At 43.0% G+C, this 22,860-nt stretch overlaps 1 protein-coding gene across 1 annotated transcript; it reads left to right on the top strand.

The window, feature by feature from the left end:
* Window positions 1–605: 605 nt before the first annotated feature.
* Window positions 606–20,222, top strand: pepd (peptidase D). The gene is made up of 15 exons (XM_030096526.1): window positions 606–647; window positions 3,391–3,574; window positions 3,752–3,879; window positions 4,532–4,595; window positions 8,147–8,194; window positions 8,294–8,355; window positions 8,727–8,771; window positions 14,345–14,420; window positions 15,869–15,915; window positions 16,743–16,811; window positions 17,667–17,744; window positions 17,967–18,115; window positions 18,226–18,410; window positions 19,358–19,549; window positions 19,782–20,222. Exons 1-15 carry the CDS (start codon window positions 631–633, stop codon window positions 19,923–19,925), a joined length of 1,488 nt encoding a protein of 495 aa, XP_029952386.1. The 5' UTR covers window positions 606–630; the 3' UTR covers window positions 19,926–20,222.
* The last annotated feature ends 2,638 nt before the right edge of the window (window positions 20,223–22,860 follow it).

Genomic DNA, 22,860 nt, shown 5'->3' with positions numbered 1-22,860 from the left:
ACAATTTGAGCCTATGACCTTGCAGAGAGGCAAGAGTGCTAATAATTCAGTTGAGTTCTGTTCATTTCCATCCAATTTAATGAACCCATCTATCCACCCTGATGGAGTTTAGGCTTTCATTTCATTGAACACATATGAAATGTTTTGCATTACATGTCTATTGTGTATTGTTTCATCAAAGTTTTTAAAAAGGCATATTTCAAACAGCTGCCTATATTCATCATATGCAAAGCATGAATAACAGATGATAAGTCATGACTCTTTTTTAATTTACTTTTTGATTAGAATTCTTTCCTGATAAATTGCAAAAGCATTAGAGATCTGACTCCCACGGTAAATTCAAACACTGTTTTTTCACTGTTAATTTAGAAGCGGTACATTTGACAAGAGTGTTTCAAACATATTTTTTAATATCACTTAGTACTTACTCTTATTCCGAGAGTCTGTCTGTGGTGTCAAACACAAGAAATGAAAACAAATCCGCCCTTGATCACAGTGTTGTCACTAATTGTTTTATTTCCTGAAGACTTGAACGCACCGCGGACGACGTGCGTCTGCGACGTCAGGGAGGCGTGTATAAATCACGTGACTCTCCTGTCGTCACATGACAGTCTGGATCGTGGCATCATCATGGCTGCAGCACCACAGTGAGTTGAAGAACGGCCGCAGCGTGAATGACAGAAATGAGTTTAATGTTTTTGGAGGGGTCATATAATTAACGGAGTCGTGCCATATTTAATCGTGTTATTACGTGAGCGCGTCATTTAACGATGCGCGCGGACTGTTGTCGGGCAGGTTTCCCGTTAGTGTTACGCTGTGAAGCTGTCTGAGTAATAAATACTTGAGTTCAGTTACACCAGTATGTGTGGAGGTGTTTTAAACGAGGATGAACAATGTATTATCAAGTGGGATGTAATGAGTAATTTGTTTTGCTTCTCCAAGGCTGCTACTTCTAGACTCTATAAACTGAGATGATGTTGGTGTATACTCTGATTACCATTATTGTCATTCCAACAATGCCAATCAGTAATAAATAGTTAAACTCGTCACACATCCTTTGCTTTCACTTTTTATTTATGATATTATTAGTGGAGCTCATGGCACCCTATATTAAGTTATTGAAACTATCACAAACTCACTTTTTTTTTTCTAAATTTCAATGAGAAAGCCAAACCGAGGGTTCTGGGTAACTTTAGAATGGTATTTTAATATGGCATCTGAAACCCTTTCAGCCAAATTGCTGGTTAATATCCCAGCTACAGAAATGCAGGCTTAAGCTGCATGTTTTTGTCCTGTGATTGTGGTTAGTTTTTCATTACTGTGATTTGTGTGTGATTATCATTTTTGTGTCCTTTAAAAATATTTAGAAGTTAATAAATGTTTTGAGAATATATCTCATCTGTTGATGTGATCAGATCTCATAAAATCTATTTAAGTCACAGCATGAAGAGTAATATCTTATGACCTTCTGAATAAATATTGTGATGGTTGTTAAAAAAAAAAATTAAAAAAACAAAAGCTCTGCTGATTTGAGTTTTCTTAATTTTGTTCATACATCCATATCTACATTCACATCTCTCTTTTTTTCTCAGCACAGCAGGTTGTGTATGTTACAGACTATCTGACCTACAGATAAAGCTGCTCAGCAATCTGCTGTTGTCATCATATAAATGTCGGGAGTCAGCATATGTGCATCTGCCTGAGGTAGACTGACAGATTACAGACACTAAAAAAAAGAAGAAAAAAAACCAGAAGTGACATCTTTTAAATGTTAGATAATACTTGTCAACACCTCAAACCTTGCCCATACCATTAAAACTGTTCAATCAGTAACTCACTGATATGGTCAAACATTGCACAACTGCTTTTCTTCCTGACTTCCAAGGCTCCTCTTGGGATGTTTAGTGCATTCCTATTTTTATATCCGAATAACAGCGCCGCTTTCCGCGTGCACTGTTAGTTGATCTTTCCCTACAGACAGTCATTCCTGGAAACTGGCAGCACTGTGGATAAAATACAGAAATCGTTGAACCCTGCAATTCAGAGTTTGTGGATTAACCTTTAGCTCAGTCCAGGCTGAATCAGATATTTAGTTGTGACTTTTTTTTTTCTTCCCCCTTTTTCTAATCTTATCAGCAAAGTCACGGCCGCGGATCGCCTGACTGAGATCCAGGACCGATCTGTCTATCTTATGTCTTAACTGTTTCTAAAGGCTGGCTGGGTTGTGGTTCACTCACCTCCTCGGGCTGAAATCTACTGACCAAATCCCGAGGATTTGCTCCAGATGGAACTGAAAGCATTGTAGGTCCTCACTCCCAGCCGAAAAGAGGAACGGTTTTCAGTTTTTTTCTCCGAATTGACAAAACACAAATAAAGACACCAACGTTAAATTGATGACATGTAAATAATCATCTTGAATAACATGTTTGGCCTTCAGTGGACAAAATAGGTTAACTCTGTCTAAAGGTCCTCAAGTTTACCTCTTCTCTTTGTAGCTCTTGTTTACAGAATTAGATTTTTTAATTTTACACTTCTCTGCACCTCTTGTAAGTTAAAATAAATTAATTAATTTGAAATAATTGAGACCGAGCCACACCCAAGATCTGTCTGCACAAAACAACAATGAAATGTCCCAATGTAGCACACTGAGCACCAGGGAGTGAGAGGTGGAGGCATTTAAACAATGTTTTTCGAACACAGTGGAATAAAGTCATGAGCAGATGAAACTGAAGGAGGGGATGAAGCAAAAGAGCAACTCGTTCTCTGCGTTGTTAATTGGTTGTGCAATAGCAGCGGAAAGAACACCGTGATCTCAACGCATTGTACAGGAACAAAACTTCCACTTGAACAAGCGTTAGGGTTAGTGGAAAGGAAAAGTCCCTTTTAACAGGAAGAGACTTTTGCAGAACTCGACTCGGAGGTGGAGACGAAGCACATTAAAGGATAGAACAGAGGTGGAGAGCAACAGTTGTGTCAATTGAATAAACTTCAGCATTGTGCAGCCATCACACGAACGACTGCAATTTCATTGTTCAAACAACCCAGTTTTGCACCTGATATTTTTTTCTTTCAGTTTAAAGAATTAAAATCAAGACAAATTTTATTTATTTTCATCTCTGTTCTGTTCAAAAATGATTAAAAAAAGTGTCAGTCATTGTCAATAGTGTCAAGTATGGACGTCATTTTCCTACAGTTTGAATGTAACCTCTGTCTGTCTTTAGAAGTACGACATTAATTTCAGAGTCGGTGAATAACATGGATGATCTGCATGGGTTTGTGTTGGTACTCTTCATGACGGGCCAGTTCTCATCTCAACCCAAAACGCTGCGATCAAACAGTCTCTCCAGCTACCACTCCACTCTCACATCTTTTGTCTGGGTGTCCTTTCAGACCCGTCTACTGGCTGGGTAACGACACCCTGCGGGTGTCTGCTGCCCTTTTTGCCGAGAACCGCAGCCGGCTCTGCCAGGGGCTGAAAGCCAAAGACGGAGTGGTGCCAAAGTCGGTGGTGGTGCTGCAGGGAGGAGAGCAGAAGCAGAGATACTGCACAGACACAGATGTCCTCTTCAGGCAGGTGGGTGGTCAGCAGTCGGTCCGTGTCCCTCTCGGGTACTGTGGTCCAGCTGTAGCAGTCACAAGGTCATCGGTTTTTAAATAAACATTATTCACAATATAGTCGTTGCATTTCTCTGGTAATAATCCCACCAACTCTTCTTCTCTGAAGCTGTGACTGTTTCTCTCCATTGTGCAGGAGTCTTTCTTCCACTGGGCTTTTGGAGTGACGGAGGCTGACTGCTACGGGGCCATTGATGTGGACTCTGGGAAATCCATCCTCTTTGTTCCTAAACTGCCTGAAAGCTATGCTACTTGGATGGGAGAGTGAGTCTCACTAATCCTCAAAGAGCTGTGAACACAACGCAGAGTGATCAACAGCTGGTCCACACAAAGGCGCCACTCTCATGTTCTCTGACTTGATTTTATTTACAAAGGCAGGTGAGAGTAATGTGAGATTTAATAATTCTGTAATTGAACAACCCTCCTGAGACGAGTTGACGGAGACAAAACTTCTGCAACAATCATCACACTGAACGAGACAAAATTGTTTGAATAAATTGGACTCATCCGCTCAATTTATTGCCTGTCTGGGACTGTATTATATGTCTTACAAAAAGTGAGATAAACAAGACACAAAAAAAAAAAAAAAAACTAGTTTATTTATTTGGCTTCTTTGGCGTCTGGCAACAAGTCTGCTATGAACTAATTTGTGGGAACAAGTGGATGGAATGAAATGTTGCTCACAATGTTTCAGTGAGATTACTGAACATCATAATTTAAATATCTATTTCCTCATCTCAATCATTTAAAGATAGTTTAATCAGGTGAACATTTTTATTTCCAAACTATTTCTCTCCTTGTACACAGCATTGATCTGATCGGCTCTTCAGTGAGCTAAATGTAGTTTTTTACGCTGTTACAACCTGCCGTTTCATGTTGACACACAGTGATCTCTACTCTCTTTATTTGGCGACAGGATCTTTCCAAAGGAGCACTTCAAGCAGAAATACGCCGTCGATGAGGTGCAATACACCTGTGATGTAAGTCCACGGATTTTTGTTGGTCACCTCTTCTGCTTTGACCTTTTTGTGTGTGTGTGTGTGTGTGTGTGTGTGTGTGTGTGTGTGTGTGTGTGTGTGTGTGTGTGTGCGCGCTGCATTTGAACCCTGACGTTCAGTCAGACTCATGACATTACGTGGAAGGACAGTCGTGCCTCCAGAGACCGTTTAGAAGATTAATGCCGTCTTGGTATATGCTACTTGGTGACATTTCTTAGCAGGCTTTCTTTTTTTAAAACTGAAACAAGAAGTTTCTGATTTTACCCTTAATATTACTGTAGCTTGATTTTTTTAGGACTTTTGCGTCCACCAGTGCAGGGATGGATATTCTGTGGAGGGTGGAGTCATTGGTTGTTCAACTGTTGTCAGTTATTTGAGGAAATTTTGATTATTAGACACAAAGTAGAGCTGATGCATTGATTGAAATACAACTATGAGAATAAATGTTTTTTTTAAAAGCACTCAATGAAGATAAATGTATTAAATGCATTATTTATCAAAAACAATAATATAATAGGTGTGACAGATTCAGGTTATTTATAGAGTAATGTGTGATTCACCAGTGAAAGTATCTGTCTTCCAACAGTCAACAAATGCTGTTTATGACAACATGTTTAAAATTGAAAACACAGGAAGTGCAGGTTTCAATCAACATAACTGCTGCGAGCCAAGTTGTCGCTGGACAGTTGGTGTGACAGCTCGACTTTATCATGAGAAAGCAGCTGTGCAGTGTAATACCTCCTGTATGCAGAGCTTGATTTGTTTCATAAGCCCTTATGAATGTCAAACAAGATGCATAAGAACAACCAAGTGGCCATGAAATGCACAGGTTTGCTCTGGGAGTCAAAATAAACCCGCAAAATGTTCGAAATGCACTGCCATCATATTCGTATTAATCTGAGCAGTTCACTACAGACTGAGCAAAGCTAATAGGGCTGAACAATCCAAAATCATCACTGACACTCATTGTTGAGTTTAGTTTTAAAGTGTGTGAAGTGCAGCTGTCTTTCCGCAGCTCAGACTGAGAAGTCTTCACTCATGTTGAACTCGCTTTAATTTCCTCTTGTCAGAGTTTGGGGGAGCGGCTAAGTCCATCAGAGCTGGCAGCAGATTCCCTGGAGAGAGGCTGGGTACTGGAGGGCCGACAGCTCCACAGCTATTTTAGAAACATGCCTGTTGACAAATATAAAATAATATATTCAGACAACAGTAAAAAAATAAAAGTCTTTCTGCTGCCGAGAAATGACCGAGAAGCTTCTATTTATGACCACATCTAAATCTACCCTCATTTCCATATTTACACTCCGGATGATATCTCAGGTGTTTTAACATTTCCACACCTGCCTGAGGTGTTACATTTCCTCATCAGTCACAGGATCTCGTGCACGTCGTCAGGCAGTAGCTGTTCAACACCGCAGGCTGAAATCAGTAGAATTAAATGGTGCGACTGTGTGCTAATAACCAATCCCGTCATCAAGACGACACACAAAGTTGTTTCCGCTGTTCAGTATTCAGGTGGCAGAGCTTCCTACGCAACGAGCTAAAAGAGAACAGCGTTTCTTTCTTGTCAGAACCAGGTCATAAATATTTGAGGCTGTTTTTCTGTTTTTCAGTCCGACTTGAAAGGTGCTGTTGCGCTCGCACGTTTTCTCAGCACAGCCGTGCTCAACATGCAAAACAATTCACCTGGTAAATAGTTGAGCTTCAGACTCCTGAAGCACCTGCCGTGTGCTCACCTTCATGATTCACTGCTGGAAAGATTTCCTAGATTTTCATGTTTTTTTGGGAATCCTTGATGGTATTTTGGGGGAATTTTAATCAGGTTCAAAAAAGAAAAACAGTGTTGGCATAGTTTAAATTGAGCTTTTCTTCTCTTTTATCTATACATATATATGATATGCTCGCCTCAAAGTCTCTCCCTCAGCATTTTTCTGACTCAACTCTGTTTTTTGTGACTGTTGCTGCAAACATGAATAAATCCCATTCATTTTATAAATCATATAAGCATCAAACATCTTTTGTCTTGGGCCCTGTTCACACGGATTTTGTTTTTGAGGTTGTTTTGCTTTCATTTGTCCCCACATTCTGTGTAAATGGCATGGAGAGGGGACGGCAGGATCATTTGTTCTGCTTCTGTTCGGCCTTTAGAGGGATGCAACAACCAATAATGTAATAATGGCCGATAATGTAATAGCTGAGCCCGTTCCAAATGTCATAAGGCCAATAAAGTAATTACTTGCCAAAGCTGAAATAGGATATGTGATCCTTCGACATGAAATTTTGACAATAATGTAATAGGTTCATACATTAAGGAGTAATGTGAAAAAAATATCTTCGAAAAGTAATGACTGCAGTGCAAGTTGTAATGTTTCAATAGGACTGAAGTTCTCGGGGTCGGAAAAACACTTTTTTTTCCCCCAGGTTTATGAAGTTTGCTTATCAAAAACAGCCACAGGTGACTGCACAGTTATCATTCATTTATAGAGAATACAAACTCTGCAGTACTCTCTCTAAATGAGGGCTTTTAAAAATCTTTCTGCTAATGGCAAGTTATTCCATTACTGGATTTATTATGTTCAAAATGACCATAATTATTACATTACTGGAAGGTATACCATAATTGGCCATTAGTACATTACTGGTTGCTACAAGGTAGTATCACAGGTGAGGCAGAGTGTGTGTGAACAGGTGAACTGGCAGCATTTGATGAGGTCTTTGCTTTGTGCAGACACACTAATGAGTAACGTGCTGCCCATCAGCCATTCCTCTGCTGCACTGTGATTAAGATCACATAATTACTTTAGTTCTGTATGACTAAAGAGAACAACATTTGCAATCTAAAAGAGAAAAAAAAAAACCTGAAAAAGTGTTGCTAGCACAGGTGATTTCCTCAGAATAGACTCATTTCTTCTACCACTAATCCACAGTGCATCCAGCAGTGCACAAAGTCAGTCTGACATGATTTGGAAAGACGCACATCGCCTGTGAAAGATCCAATGTTGACATTGCAGGCATAACACAAGCCACACATATATTTGATTTTACTAAACAAAAGTTGAACTCTGAAAACTTGTAACCAACCCCAGGAACTCTTGAAGCCGCTACGGTCCTTCGTTTCCACTGAGCTTATCAGAGGACTTTAACTTAATTTACAAATAAAGAGGCTGTATCACCCACTAAGTCTAATGTTTGAAAAGTTTGTCTACCATCCAGAAACCCAGCCCAATGTAGATTTTTAGCTTCCTTGGAATAAACAACAGTCTGAGGAGATTTAGTGGTGCTGAAATATCACCACAGTGTTGGCGAGTCGCAGATCTGCTATGTGACATTTAGGCTGTTGGCAGAGGAGTAATAAAGCCTCCTGAGTTTTGTCCGTCACTGTGCTGCTGAGTACCGGAGAGGCCGCGGAGGCACGATGGCGCCCGCCTCGGTGACCTTTTTATTCTGCAGCCTCTGAGCAGAAGGGAAGCGGCGCTGGTCGTCTGTGCAGCTATGATGTGTGTCTGACTGCTGCAATCTTTTCCCGTCTGCAGATCGCCGACGTCCTGTCCAACCTGAACCCAGCAGTTCTCCTCACACTGGTACGCAGCGCCTCAGTCCTGCATGAACTCACACTCACCTTCACCTCACTGCATCGTCTTTTAGCTCAGTTTACAACCCTATGAAACCTTTTCCTGCAGCGAGGACAGAATACAGACAGCGGCAGCACCAGCCGAGAAGCCTCCTTTGATGGAATTAGCCGGTATGTTTAATTGGCATCGATTTGCATTAACATAATTATACTTTGTTTAGAGAGGTTGTTTTGGGTTTTTTCCTCCGTTTATAACCAAGGATTCAGCAGACTTCTCCTGCACTCTGATTGCTGCTGATTAACCTAATTCTGAATGTAATTTAATTAAACAAACAGTCTGTCTTTTCTTGTTAGCGGTCAATTAATAGCATTGGTTTTTGTTTGTTCTTCGCACTGGTCTTTGTTCTTCTTTTACATGCATAAATTTACAAATTTTACCATTTTTATCCGCATGCTTTAACTGCACCTGCTTTAGAAAAGACTCGTAAATATTTGCATCAAATTGAATATTGTTCTGTCTTGTTCCTTTTTTTTTTAATCAGCTTCCAAGTAAACAACACTCTCCTGCACCCAGTCATTGTGGAATGGTGAGTAATTAACATTTACGTTATGACGGGACTGAGGAAGTCAATCTGTAGAATGAGAATAAAGCCTGTGAGAGAGTCAGAGTTTCTTTCGCCAGATTCTCACAGCGCTGGGTAATTACTGCAGACCAGTCAGGTAATTGTGTGTCTGCAATCACAAACAGGGAGGAGGGCGTTCTTTTTTTTCTTTTTTCTCAGGGTTGTTATTTTTCTTCCCCCTCTTAAAGTCAGGAGTCAGTCTGCATGGCTGTAATGGACTTCGTGCTCGCCTGCTCGTCCTTGGCATTAGAGTCTGCACCCTCCAGATGAATTGACATTTTCTCAAATAAAGAGGAATGCTTTTCAGGCACACCTCCAGGGGAGCGGAGCCGGGCTGAACCCTCTGCCACCTCTTCTCCACCCGGCTCGCAGGGCTCCTTTTAATTTTCCTTTTTGCCCTTTTTAAAACATTTATTAGTGTTAGATTTGGCTACTTCAACTTTTTCTTTGCTGTTTATTTGGTTGTGGACTAAGAAATCAGAAATTAAAAAAAAAAACAAATTGTGTGTCTGCTGCTTGTTGCTTGTCTGCTGGTTTGGCATCGTGGCAGCAGCGGGTGTTTCTGAGGGAGTGTTTCTTTGTCAGGGTGAAGATTAGGCGATGTGTGTTTTTGTCAATGAACAATAACCGTGCACGTGCTTTTATATGTCCATTCTCACTCTTTCTGTTGAGGGTGCATCTCAGCTGTGAGCTGTGATCTGTAGTTGCCCATATTTTATTCTCAGTAGAACTCTCCGATGTGTAATTTCATGATTTTGGGTGAATTATTTTCAGTGATCAGAAAAAAACTGTGTTGTTTCTGGGTCGTGTTCATGCACGGTTCATTCTTTACCTTCCATTGGTGGATGTCATGTTCCTGAACATGAGCAGTGATATGCTACTACTAGAGACTGATGCCTGCTCTGCCTGAAGGCATGAAGAAAACCATCCGGTGTTGACTTTCGCCCTGGTCTCTTGGACACTGATTTCTCCAGATTGTCTGAATCTTCTGATGGTGTTACACACTGAAGATGTTGAGATGCAGATTGGTCAACCTGTACTCAGCTTCACATGTGAGGCTGTGATTCTCTCTTTTCTCTCCGTTTATGCCCGCTCATGTTCCTGACCTGCTCCCAATTAACCTCTCTGGTTGTTAAGCGCTCCTTTGATTTGATTCGTTCTGAATCGTTTTCCAGCCTTTTGTTGACGATTCTCTGATGTGTTTCTGCCATCCGATTCAAAGTGTGCTGATATTTTCTACCAAACGGTGAAATGCGTCACCTTCAGCGTTCATGTTGTGAGAATGTGGGATTTCCAAGTTTTCCAACTTTTTGACAATAGGAGTGTGCAGAAATGGTCTGAATGACAGATGAGATCAGATTTTAATTTCTAATTTCTGTGGCAAGTTGAATAGAATAGAATAGAACTTTATTTGTCATTGTAACAAGTACAACGAAATTGCGAAGCCCTTCAGTCAGTGCAAAGACAGACATAAATAAGTAACATAAAAATGAAGTAGATAAAAAAGATCCATATAAATTTATAAATAAATAAGATGCATACAATGCAAATAAAATAACATCAGTGCAGGTGCAGAAAAACTGCCATCGTTTGAGTGCATTATCCTTCCATTTAGCCTTTGTTCAGGATCCTAACTGCTGTCAGATAGAAACTGTCCCTGAACCGATTTGTTCTTGCAGTAATGGACCTGTACCGCCTGCCTGACGGTAACAGACTCAACATGTGGTGATCAGGGTGAGAGGGGTCCTGGGTTATTTTCCTTGCCTTTCGGAGGCAGCGGGGGTGATGCAGTTCCTCCAGTGTGAGGAGAGGGCAGCCGGTGATCTTTTGTTGATGGTCCTTTGCAGAGATGTCCTCTGGGCTGCTGTGCAGCTGGTGTACCACACACACAGGCAGTACCCCAGGATGCTCTCGATGGTACTCCTTTAGAAGGACTCCAGCAGTCTCTGGGAGATGTTGTTCTTCCTGAGCACCCTCAGGAAGTGCAGTCTCTGCTGGACCTTCTTCAGAAGCTCAGAGGTGTTCATAGTCCAGGTCAGGTCTTTCTCTAAGTGGACTCCCAGAAAGCAGAAGTCCTCTACCCTCTCCACACAGTCCCCGTTGATGAGAAGGGGTGGGATGTCTGTTTTAGTCCTTCGAAAATCAATGATCAACTCCTTGGTTTTTTACTGTGTTGAGGAGCAGGTTGTTTTCTCTACACCACCCAGTCAGCTGCTCCACCTCAGCCCTGTATGCAGACTCATCCCCCCCGGAGATGAGCCCCACTACTGTGGTGTCGTCGGCGAACTTAATGATGATGTTACTGGGGTGTGCAGAGGTACAGTCCGATGTGTAGAGGGAATAAAGCAGAGGGCTCAGCACGCAGCCTTGGGGGGAGCCGATGCTAAGGCTGACGGTCCCGGATGTGTCGTCTCCCACCCTCACCCTCTGCCTGCGGTCCAACAGGAAGCTGTAGATCCACATACAGATGGAGTGTGGAAGTCCAAGGTCTCTCAGTTTCTCCACCAGCCTATGAGGAAGGATAGTATCAAAAGCAGAGCTATAATCCACAAAGAGCATCCGAGCATAAGTCCCCCGCCGCTCCAGGTGGGACAGTGACGTGTGGAGCGCTGTGGCTACAGCGTCCTCTGTCGATCTGTTAGACCTGTAGGCGAACTGGTAGGGGTCGAGACTTTCAGGGAGGAATGAGGTGATGTGATCCCGTACCAGTTTCTCGAAGCACTTCATCACCACTGGAGTGAGAGCTACTGGCCGGTAGTCATTGAGGCTGGAGATGTGTTGCTTCTTGGGCAGGGGGACGACGGTGGAAGACTTCAGGCAGGGTGGGACGATGGACTGGGACAGCGACCGGTTGAAAATGATGGTAAACACACCAGCCAGCTGATCAGCACAGTCCTTCAGCACCCGTCCAGGGACACCGTCGGGTCCGGCTGCCTTCCATGGGTTGACTCCCCGTAGCGTGCGCCTCACATCGTGCTCCACCAGTATGAGGCTGGCGCTGCTCTGGGCCGCAGGGTGAGGTGTAACTCCCCCCGGAGATCCTGTCTCAAAGCGGGCAAAGAAGCTGTTCAGCTCCTCCGCCAGTGAGGCTCCTCCCTCAGCAGCTCCGGTGTTTACCCTGAAGTTTGTGAGGTGCTGGACCCCCCGCCACACCTGTCTGCTGTTGTTGCTCTCCAGGCGATCCTCGATCCTCCTCCTGTAGTCCCTCTTGGCCTTTCTGATGCCTCTCTTCAGGTTGGCTCTGGCTGCACTGTACAGGGCGCTGTCACCAGCCCTGAAGGCGGTGTTTCTATCCTTGAGCAGCTGCTGGACCTTCTGGGTCATCCAGGGCTTCCTGTTCGGGTAAACCTGTATGGTTTTTTTCAATTGTAACATTGTCTGTGCAGTTTTGAATGTAGCACAGAACTCTGTCCGTGAACACCTCCAGGTCTGGGTGTTCGAAAATGTCCCAGTTAGTCCTTTCAAAACAGTCCTGCAGCTGCTCAGAGGCATCACCAGGCCAGATTGTAATCGTCCTTCTGGTGCTGGGGGCAGTTTTCTGGAGGGGGGTGTATGCAGGGATCATAAGCAGGGACATGTGATCGGACTGGCCCAGGTGTGCTAGCTGCTTAGCCTTGTAGCCCAGCTTGATGTTGGAATACACCTTGTCCAGTGTATTTGCTCCTCTGGTGGCACATTTGACGTGCTGATAAAACTTGGGGAGCACTGTTTTGAGATCCACATGATTAAAGTCCCCAGCTAAGATGTGTGCTGCTTCGGGGTGTCTGCTCTGCTGCTTGCTAATGCTGCTGTGGAGTAGTCCGTTAGCTGCGCTAGCATTAGCATCGGGTGCAATATAGGCAGCGGTCACAAACACCACCGTTATTTCCCGAGGAAGATACACGGGCCTGCATTTAACAGTCACATATTCCAGATCCGCGGAGCAGTGACTATCCACAGTCACCGCGTCGGTACACCAGTTTTTGTTTATGTACATGCACACGCCCCCTCCTCTGCTCTTACCGGAGTCCTTCGTCCTGTCCTGCCGATGGGCTATGTAGCCGTCCAGCTTGATAGCCGAGTCCGGTACCGATGAGTTGAGCCAGGATTCCGTGATCAGAATAATGCAGCTGTCTTTGACGATGTTGTGAACTGCAACCTGCAGCCTCAGTTCATCCATTTTGTTGGCGAGGGAACGTGCATTCGAGAGAAAGATGCTCGGGAGCGGTGGTTTGTATGGCTGCTTCCGTAGCCGTGTTAGCACTCCGGCCCTGCAGCCCCGTTTCCGCGATCTCTCTCGACGCCGCCGACGTCGCCTCTCCGTCGGCACGGTAATCCACGGAGACCCGGGAGTTCTTGCAATGTCCATCAGGATGTTGTGTGAATCAATGAAATCAACAGTCACACTTTGTACGACCTCCTGTCCTATCCGGAGGAGTTCTTGTCTGCCATAGATAGTTTTCAGATTATCTATGAGTCCGTTTCTGAAGTACTGACTGGGAGAGCAGTTAGCCGCAGCTACTGTGAGCGCCGCCATTTTGCCATGCTGGAGTAGAATCCTGGACCTGCCTGATTTCCATCTGTTGAAATACACAATATTATGATCTGTTTTTTCTTTTTTAGGTTATCAGGAACTGAAGGTGCAGTTTTGTTGTGACCAGGCTCTCTAACACACAGTTCAGCCTCAATCTGGGTTTTGTCTGAGATATTTCCAATAAATGCTTAGAAATAGATTATATTGATGATTTTTTTGTGTAATAACTCTTTCTTTCTTTCTCGCTTGAAATACACACCAGCAGCATCCTTTCTTAATTATCTGGATTTTTTTTTCCTTAAATTTTGAGCTGATTTAGGCTGCCATTGAATTAACATTTCACATTTTGTCAGTCATTTAGGAAACACTTCGAGTTGTTCCTCACTGTAGGAAAGACGCTGTGTAATAACTAGTAATGTAATAATGGCCAATGATAACTTGCTAATACTATAATAGAATATTTTACGGCCATGATTGAGAGCCTACTGTGTTGCGTATTTCCTCACTAAATGAATATGATGACTATTCTATTCTCTGCATCTACTTTTGAGAAGAAAACTGCAACAAAAAAAAAAAAAAAAAACCCTGAAAAAATAAGCTTTCATTTCTGAGAAATTACTCATTACATTACATTATTATGATAATGGATGAAAAAATCTTATTCCACTAATAAGAAATCATTACATTATGGACTTTGTTACATTAAGAAAGCCAAATGATTCTATTGTTGGTTTTAGTGCTCTATAAAAGGTTGATCGATACTGAGCGATTGATCAGACGGAGGCTTGTTGGTTAGATAACGAACTTCAGTCGGTGGTTCAGCTGCACAACACAAAGGCATTTGAAAATGTTGTTGATGAAATTTTATGAAAGATATCGTTTTCATTTTGAAGGGCCTAAATGTGTAAAACACATTTTACCTTTTGTCATTTTACCCGTTGTGTCAGTTTTACGAACCGTGCTTGTTTAGATCAGTCAGACCTGTTGCTGCTTCCTCACCTGTCGTCTCTCCGTTCGTCTGCAGCCGACTCCTGAAGACCGACATGGAGCTGGAGGTGCTGCGCTACACCAACAGGGTTTCCAGCGAAGCCCACAAAATGGTGAGATGCTTCCAGCCGTAAAGACCACACGCTTTACATTTATGGACCAATGAAAAGAACCGATCCCACAGCTGAAAGCAGAAATTAAACAAAAAAAAAAAATAAATAAAAAGCTTCTGGGAGTTTAAAACTCCACTAAAAGATTGAGGAAGTCGGCATCCTCTGAGGCCATAAACGGTTTAGAAGCTATTGATTTTAACTTCCTGCAGTTGCTCGGAGGTCTGCAGTTATCGGAATAAGCTTTTGACCAATGAGCTATAACATTAAAGTAATACTTTACTTCTGTGCTGGCTTTCACTTTATCACTATGAATAAAGTCTTGGGGGGTTGAGGAGCAGTTAACCTCACGCTGTTATCTGTCCTCTGACATTATTCTCCACAAGTGCTCCGTAATGTTTTCTACCTGTCCTTTCCACTTTGTTCTGAGTGTGACCATCCATCAGTTTTGATAAAGCAGGAGCTCCTGCAGCGGTTCATTTATTGCAACCAGCATGGCCGGTACAATAACCTGTTTAGGATACGTTTCAGATGTTTTCTGTCACTACATTTTCTTCATTTTTAAAACAGAAGTTTAAATTTTTCTTATCGAACGATCTAGATGGCACAAGGTAATGGAAAAGTTTTCTTAGCAGGTCTAAAATGAGTTTAAACGAATGGGAACCAAAAAATGTGTAAATGCAATAAAAAAAAAAATTAAAAAATTAAAAAACACACACACAGCGTTAGAAATCATAACAAAGTCATGATCTATAATATGTCAACCAATAGTGGTGATTTTAAGAGTGGATATCCTTCCTGTTGCAGCTTTCACCCTAAAAACCTCACTGAAGGTCAAAACTCCACCATGTGCTCGAATGAAAAACTACAGCTGTATGCCATTTTTAGGTTTTCTCAGACATCAAAAATGAGGAAAAGCTTCTTTTTTTTCTTACAATATAAGCATTTTTTGTATGTCATGTACTGTATGCAAAGGTGTTGACTGGGAAAATGATGATTAGATTTTTATTGGTTTATTCACGTGTTGAGGGACAGGATGATTAATTTTAACATAAATGTGCAACTCAATCTGACAGTTACTCACTTTTCCAACAGTGGGATTAATTTTCCTGTTGGTTCTGAAATTTAACTCTAGTATAATCGTTAATATTGTCCAGAACACAGAATATTGAAAGTTTATTTTATTCTTTCCTTAAATTAAGGAAGATTGTTGAAGACATGGTGAATGACCAACTTTTTTAACAAAAAGGATACAATTGGCATTACACACCATAACGGCTAATAATGCCATTTAAAATGGAGACGCATTGGAAGCGTCACATCATACAGTAGCGTAATTATTAAGTTTTGTTTTTTCAACAAAAAACAGTGACGAAGGAGTTCATTACATCAAACTGATCTCTGTGAAAGTGACGTGTTTACTGATCTCATCCACCCTTTCTCATCTGTAGGTCATGAAAAACGTGAAGCCAGGACTGCAGGAATACGAAATGGAGAGGTACGAGGTGGATGTTTCCTTGACAGGACACAGAAACACTGTGTCTGAGTACATTTACTGTACAAGTGAAAAATGTTGTAGTGAAATTAACACTTTAAGGGTGCATGTCATTATATTAGGTGTGCATGGTGCTCTGCTGCACGTATCCACAGAAAAACTGTAATCCGGCTGTCGTAACACCACAATTTCAAAATTTTATAGAATGCTGTTGTGAAAAGTGACTTTTCGTATCTCTTTGGAATCACAACAAACCAAAAACAATGTTCCCGTCTCACAATTATGTTTCACTTTTTTGCTGAGACATTAACTGATCCACAGTTCCTGCATATCTTGGCACCTTGATGATCCGTCAGCAGTTGAATCCTCAGAATGAAAGCATGATTAGAATTCTTCATTCAGTCACATGAAATGTGGAAGTAGTGTAGATTCTACTTGTTTGAACCCCGAATATTGGAGAACAAAATCTATCAACACTTTCTACAATCCAAATGCAGAATAAAATTGTTTGGAAGAAATGTGAGTGACAGTTTATAATCCAGGATTAGAACGAAGTTTCAGATTTGATTGACTCAGAATGCGTAACTCTGGATTCACCATTTCACAGTAAAGCTCTCCGTCGTCGGGTCTTTGTGGGGTTTGAGCCGAGGCAGAGCTGCTGTCCACCGTGTTCGTTTTCCTAGCGACTAAAGATTGAGAGCTGAATGAATTCTTAAAAAGGACAGAGGAAGTGATTCAGCTAATTACTGTTTCCACTGATCTCCGTTGACAGCTAATTATTTTTTTGCTGCAGTTCTTGGACTGATTTGTTGATTTGTGTTGTTTTGCAGCCTGTTCCAGCACTACTGCTACACCAAAGGAGGGATGCGCCACACTTCCTACACCTGCATCTGTGGAACGTGAGGCTTTTCCTCTTGAATCTGACCGTTTTCATCAAAGAAATTTATTACCTGCATGCAGAGCATAATGTAACGTTAATGGGATTAAAGGTAGATTTGAGGTTAGAACATCAAACGCCGTCTTGCTCTGCGAGACGATCACTCCTCCACCTTCCCATCCTCTCTGTTTAAAGCACAATCTGCACACCGTTGGTGCTGAAACTGAGTTTTAACATCTTTGAGGAGGCTCACTATCAGCTCCCAGCATCATTATGGATGAAGGATTGTCAGACGTGTTGCTAATCATGCTTTGGCCTTTAGTATTAAAGGCCATGTGCACAGAGTTAATACCACAGGATTGGTGATCAGAGGATGATTTATCTCCCCATTCAAAATAAGACAGTTCAACAGTTTAAAGACCTCTCTGGAAGCAATGGATCTCAAACTCACGCTCACAATATTCCAGTAGAAAAAAGGCAACATGAAATGTTAAAACTAAACCATTATGCATCAATGTACTATTTATGCGCTCGTCAGCTTACTGGTGACGCTTCAAATGATGAAAAATTAAAACTAAAATGTGAGGTAAAGCATTTTTCTGTCATCACATAATAATGGTAAAATGTCGCCGTGATCGCACTGAGTTTTTTAATATTTCACTCAAAAGCTCATCTTGTTTCTCGCACTGTACAGACAGCAATTAGCAAATACGACATGAGAATGAATATTTAAAATGTAAAATATCATATATTCCTTTTAGAAATGTGTTGTCTAGAACAAACTGGGAGAAAAGCAGATTTTTAGTCATGACATTCATTCAGTGTTTGCCTGTTTGTCACTATTTTCTCTTCTTCCTAACTGTTCATTTCCTTCCAGGGGTAATAATGCATCGGTGCTCCACTACGGCCATGCTGGAGCTCCCAACGATAAAACCATTGCAGATGGGGACATGTGGTGAGTTGCAGCCGCTCCGTGGCGTTGCAGGATCTCTCCTAAGGGAGGAGCCGTTGCACCAGAATTAAAAGCCTCCACAGTGTGTGTGTTACACTCCTTCAGTGCTGCTGTTACTGTTATTCTCTACAGTGACTTCCAGCGTCTTTGCATCTATTTATGCATGTTTTTTGTTGCGGCAGAAAGCTTAGCTGTGACCTGACGGCGCTGTCTGTTCCCCCGCAGCCTGTTTGACATGGGTGGAGAGTACTACTGCTACAGCTCAGACATCACCTGCTCCTTCCCCGCCAACGGCAAGTTCACACCCGACCAGAGGGCCATCTACGAGGCCGTCCTCAAATCCTCCCGCGCCGTCATGGCCGCCATCAAACCAGGTCAGCGTCTTTGCAGTCGAACTGAGGACATTTTTAAAAACACACAAACAGGAGGATGATTATTATAATAATATTAATATGCTGCTCTTGATGCATTTTGGAAATCTCAGGCGTGAAGTGGACCGACATGCACCGCCTGGCTGACAGGGTTCACCTGGAGGAGCTGGTGAAGATGGGCATCCTGAGCGGCAGCGTGGAGGACATGCTGAAGGTCCACCTGGGCTCCGTCTTCATGCCCCACGGCCTGGGCCACCTGCTGGGCATCGACGTGCACGACGTGGGAGGCTACCCCGAGGTGAGAGCGCAGCACTGGAAGCAGCAGCAGCAGGACTCAGTATTTGGAATTCTCCAGACGGCAGAAGATAAAAACACATTCCTCCTCCTGGAATATTGATGCTTCATCAATATTAAAAAAGCTGGCGGTGGAGAAGAAGTGAGAGGAGAACAGAAAGAGGCCAAACTGCAGGAACAAGTTGAGGATGGAGGCAGGACAGAAGGGGAAGCGTCTGAACTCTCAGTACGAAAGGCTTCATGTTGTGTTTGGAGGGTCTGAACAATAATACAGTTCTGACATGTAAACAGTGAAGACAGTAAAGCCACAGTGTTTCTTCTGAAAGTGTTTGAAATTCAACAGCGGGAAATGACAGCCGCTGAAAGAATCTAGAAAACTAGGCACAGTGTTCTGGGATATTACAAAGCAGCTCATTGACTCAGTGTGGTATTCACATATAATTTGGTTCTCATCCTTGAACATTTAGATTATTAGACTTAAAGAGGACGTTTGAGGCCCATTTCAGTTTTTTCATCTTGGCACTAATTCGAAATAATAAACTTGAGTCGTGACAGAAGAGACACATCGTTATCAAAATGTTGCTGTCTGAACATGAAACTTCTCTGAAACAAATCTGCAGAAATGATGCCTTTTCCACTCGCTGTGCAATAGGCCGTAAACAGCAGGTCTGCCACCAGATGTGTCAGGAAATACTTCAAAATAACAAAGGGATCAAAGGCATTGAAAAGAGGCTGAATGAGCACTTTGCTGCCACATTTAAATCTCAGAAAGAAACTTCGCAAAGTCTGGATTCAGACCGTTTTCCACACGACTTCACAGTGAAAAAATATCTGAGATGGCAGGATGTGGATGGTTTGAGCTTGATATTTTCAGTTTTTCCACTATGACAGTAAAGTTTTATCTATTCAGAAGTCATGGTCAACGGTGAATGCGTGTCTCCTGTCCTGCAGGGAGTGGACCGCATCAACGAGCCGGGGCTGAAGAGCCTCCGTATGGGCCGCCTGGTGCAGGAGAGGATGGTCCTGACCGTGGAGCCCGGCATCTACTTCATCAACCACCTGCTGGACCAGGCCCTGGCCAACCCCGCCCAGAGCTGCTTCATCAACAACCAGGAGCTGGCTCGCTTCCGCGGCTTCGGAGGGGTCAGTGCGGCCCTGACCCGGGATTCCTTCACCAGCTGTTTGGTTCATAGCAACTGTGTTGAAAAGAAAAGCTAATTAATTGCACATATCTCTGTGTTGGATTTGATATTTGCGCCAAAAAAAAAAGAAAAAAAAAAGTGTTTTCAGTCATCAAAAAGTCAACTCCATTCATAGGGATGTTCAGTTCAGAAAAACTCCTGCTTTTGTGTCTCACTGATTTGTTTCTCTGCAGGTTCGCATCGAAGACGACATCGCAGTGACGGCGACTGGCATCGAGCTGCTGACATGCGTCCCTCGCACGGTGGAGGAGATCGAAGCCTTCATGGCCGACTCCACGAAAAGCTTCAGCCCTGTGGTCCAGAGCCAGCAGTTTTGAAGAACCGGGCCCAGTCCAGTCTGAGCTGTCCGCTGCCTCGGCATCAGTCACGACCGTCGGAACGCTCTCTCTCTCATCTCAGTCACAATCAGGGTGTTTAGATAACACTCCCTTCATTCAACTTCTCAACCAGTTTGAGAATTCTGATCAGTGTTAGCAAATGTCACTTTCAGGGACGGGAAAACGGTTTGGACCTCCTGAGGGGGAAAGTTTTCTAATTTTTTTAAAAAATACTCTGAAATGTTCGCCTTTGTTAACACTTGCTGAAACTAAATGAAATAAAGACTTTGATTTGCATGTGTGTGCAGAAGGTCTTTTTTCCCCCCAAGTCAATAATATTGTAAAAAAAGCAAATTTTTGCATAGTATCTACTTTACATACAGGTACATCTAAAATGTTTAATGTTGCTCATTTCAGAAGGTCACACTCAAATATATAGAACACATAGAATTAATATTTCAATCCTTTATTTCTTGAAATTCAGATGATTGTGGCTCACAGAAGCTGAAAACCCAAAATCCACTGTGTCAGAAAATGAACATTTTGTGAAAATGTTCATTCCTGGAAAGTCGTGGTGTCACAGCCTCATCAGCTAAGAGACTGAAAACTCCTGAAAGGGTTTCTTGAGCCTTGAAATGTTCTCAGTCTGGGTCTGTTCGTTGACAATCATGGGGAAGACGACAAATGTCCAGAAAACAAGATCCTTAACACGAAACTGGAAGAAAGTGCTCTATCCAAACACATTAATGGAAAGTTAGTGGAAGGAAAAGATGCACCAACAGAAGGAAGAACCGCAGCCTCGAGAGGACTGTTGAGCAAAATCCTTTCAAGAACTTAGGGAAGCTTCACTTGGAGCGGACCGAGCTGTGAAAATTGGCTTCAAAAGTCAAATCTGTGTCAAACAATGAAAATATTTCAGGATGAGAGTTGCACTAAATCAGAATGCCACTCTCAGGACAGGGGTCCAGCGAGGTTATATGTTAAGCCCCTTCATGCTGGGCTGTTTGTTTTAATTTGGTTCACTAAATGTCGTTTCCTGCTGTTGATACTCAGCAGTTCTTCGAAAACGCTGTCATATAACTGTCTTTTTTGTCATCCCGTCAGAACTATATTATTGTTCAGACACTTCCCCCTCTGTCCTGCCTCCATCCTCAACTTGTTCCTGCAGTTTGGCCTCTTTCTGTTCTCCTCTCACTTCTTCTCCACCGCCAGCTTTTTTAATATTGATGAAGCATCAATATTCCAGGAGGAGGAATGTGTTTTTATCTTCTGCCGTCTGGAGAATTCCAAATACTGAGTCCTGCTGCTGCTGCTTCCAGTGCTGCGCTCTCACCTCGGGGTAGCCTCCCACGTCGTGCACGTCGATGCCCAGCAGGTGGCCCAGGCCGTGGGGCATGAAGACGGAGCCCAGGTGGACCTTCAGCATGTCCTCCACGCTGCCCATCTTCACCAGCTCCTCCAGGTGAACCCTGTCAGCCAGGCGGTGCACGCCTTGCACCGATGGCAGGGTCCAGGGATGGAGGGCAGGACCTCAGTCTGAAATCAGGTCAAAGCCCTCTTCACTGTAATCAGCTGGAACATTAAACAGCAAAGCGAACTTCTAAAACTCACCTCAACAAGCAGCAATTAACCCTTTGCCGAATCTTTGATGAGAAGACGAGGTTAAATTTTAATTCCTCTCCTCTCTTCCTTGTTTGTGGGTCTCTAAGAGGCTGACCTGGTTTGATGGCGGCCATGATGGCGCGGGAGGATTTGAGGACGGCCTGGTAGATGGCCCTCTGGTCTGGTGTGAACTTGTCGCTGACAGGAAAGGAGCAGGTGACGTCTGAGCTGCAGCGGTAGTACGGTACTCTCCAGTCTCCAGCCCTGTCAGACGGACGCCACGCGGCCCTTCAGGTCACATTTATTTCTTCACAGTTTATGAGTTTCTGGTGCTACAAACATCCACACACAGATGCACACACACTTAAGATCACTTCAGGAAGTGGCAGCAATCGTGGCTCAGAATGGCGGCTCGCCGAAGTGTCACACAGACTGTAGCTATTTAGTTCTGGTTTAACAGCCACATGGAAGAGTCACTGGGAGGTCAAAGTCACTTACAACGCATCTCCATAACAGTTGAGTTGGTGAACAACTGCTGAAGTATCTAGGTGAATCTTGCATCTGTGTTACATGAGATGGATGGATGGATGGATGGATTTCCTGTTATCCGGTCATCCCTGTTTCACATGTAATCATAAACAACGAGATAAGCAGCTGAACAACATTTAGCGAAACCAAAAAAGTATGATTGAGCTACTTCTTCAAAACTGTGCAATGATGCCAGTCAAGTGTTTCAAACTCTTCATGTTAGCCAGAAAGCCCTGAAAATAAATGATCCACGGGCCATTGATCCTGAAGAAGAACTCAGAGCTCATGGCCTGCAATACAGAAGACAGAAACATGATCAGTAAAGGCGTCTGCCAGTCCTTCATTCATAATGCTGTTGGCTGAGAGTGAGTCTTCTAACGCATGTTAAAATCATGGGTGTCAAACTCAATCTAGTTCCAGGGCCACATACTTCCAGATCTAATCTCAGATTGCAGGGATTAGGACAATTAAAGGTCAAAAATCTCAATTTAAGGGTTTATTTGGCAAACTGGGGTCATCTTTGCTCCAGTGTCACTCCTCAGTCACTTTTCGGGCAGCCGTCAGTAAACTTTCGCCAGTTCAGCCTCACAGGATGTGTTTGCTGCCACTGAAACATGGTGCTCAATAAGTCAGCTGGTCTTCGCTGCTGCACCACTGACCTCTGCTCGGGTCTCACTTTTTCCAATACGCTTTCCAATATTCAATCATCTACAGATCCAGCCAATTTGTTCTTTTAATTTCTTATGCTTTGCAGTGTCTGGACTGGACCCTTTGGCAGGGCCAGTTTTGACCCAAGAGGCTTATA

The sequence above is a fragment of the Salarias fasciatus genome, chromosome 1 (assembly GCF_902148845.1).
Source record: "Salarias fasciatus chromosome 1, fSalaFa1.1, whole genome shotgun sequence".
Lineage (NCBI taxonomy): Eukaryota > Metazoa > Chordata > Actinopteri > Blenniiformes > Blenniidae > Salarias > Salarias fasciatus.
This window is presented reverse-complemented; position numbering and strand designations above follow the sequence as displayed.

Excerpts from the sequence above, each read along its gene's own strand:
- pepd (XM_030096526.1), top strand. Across the intron at positions 8,356-8,726 it reads TCCTTTGATGGAATTAGCCG|CTTCCAAGTAAACAACACTC; the intron begins GTATGTTTAATT and ends TTTTTTAATCAG. Across the intron at positions 18,411-19,357 it reads ACGTGGGAGGCTACCCCGAG|GGAGTGGACCGCATCAACGA; the intron begins GTGAGAGCGCAG and ends CCTGTCCTGCAG.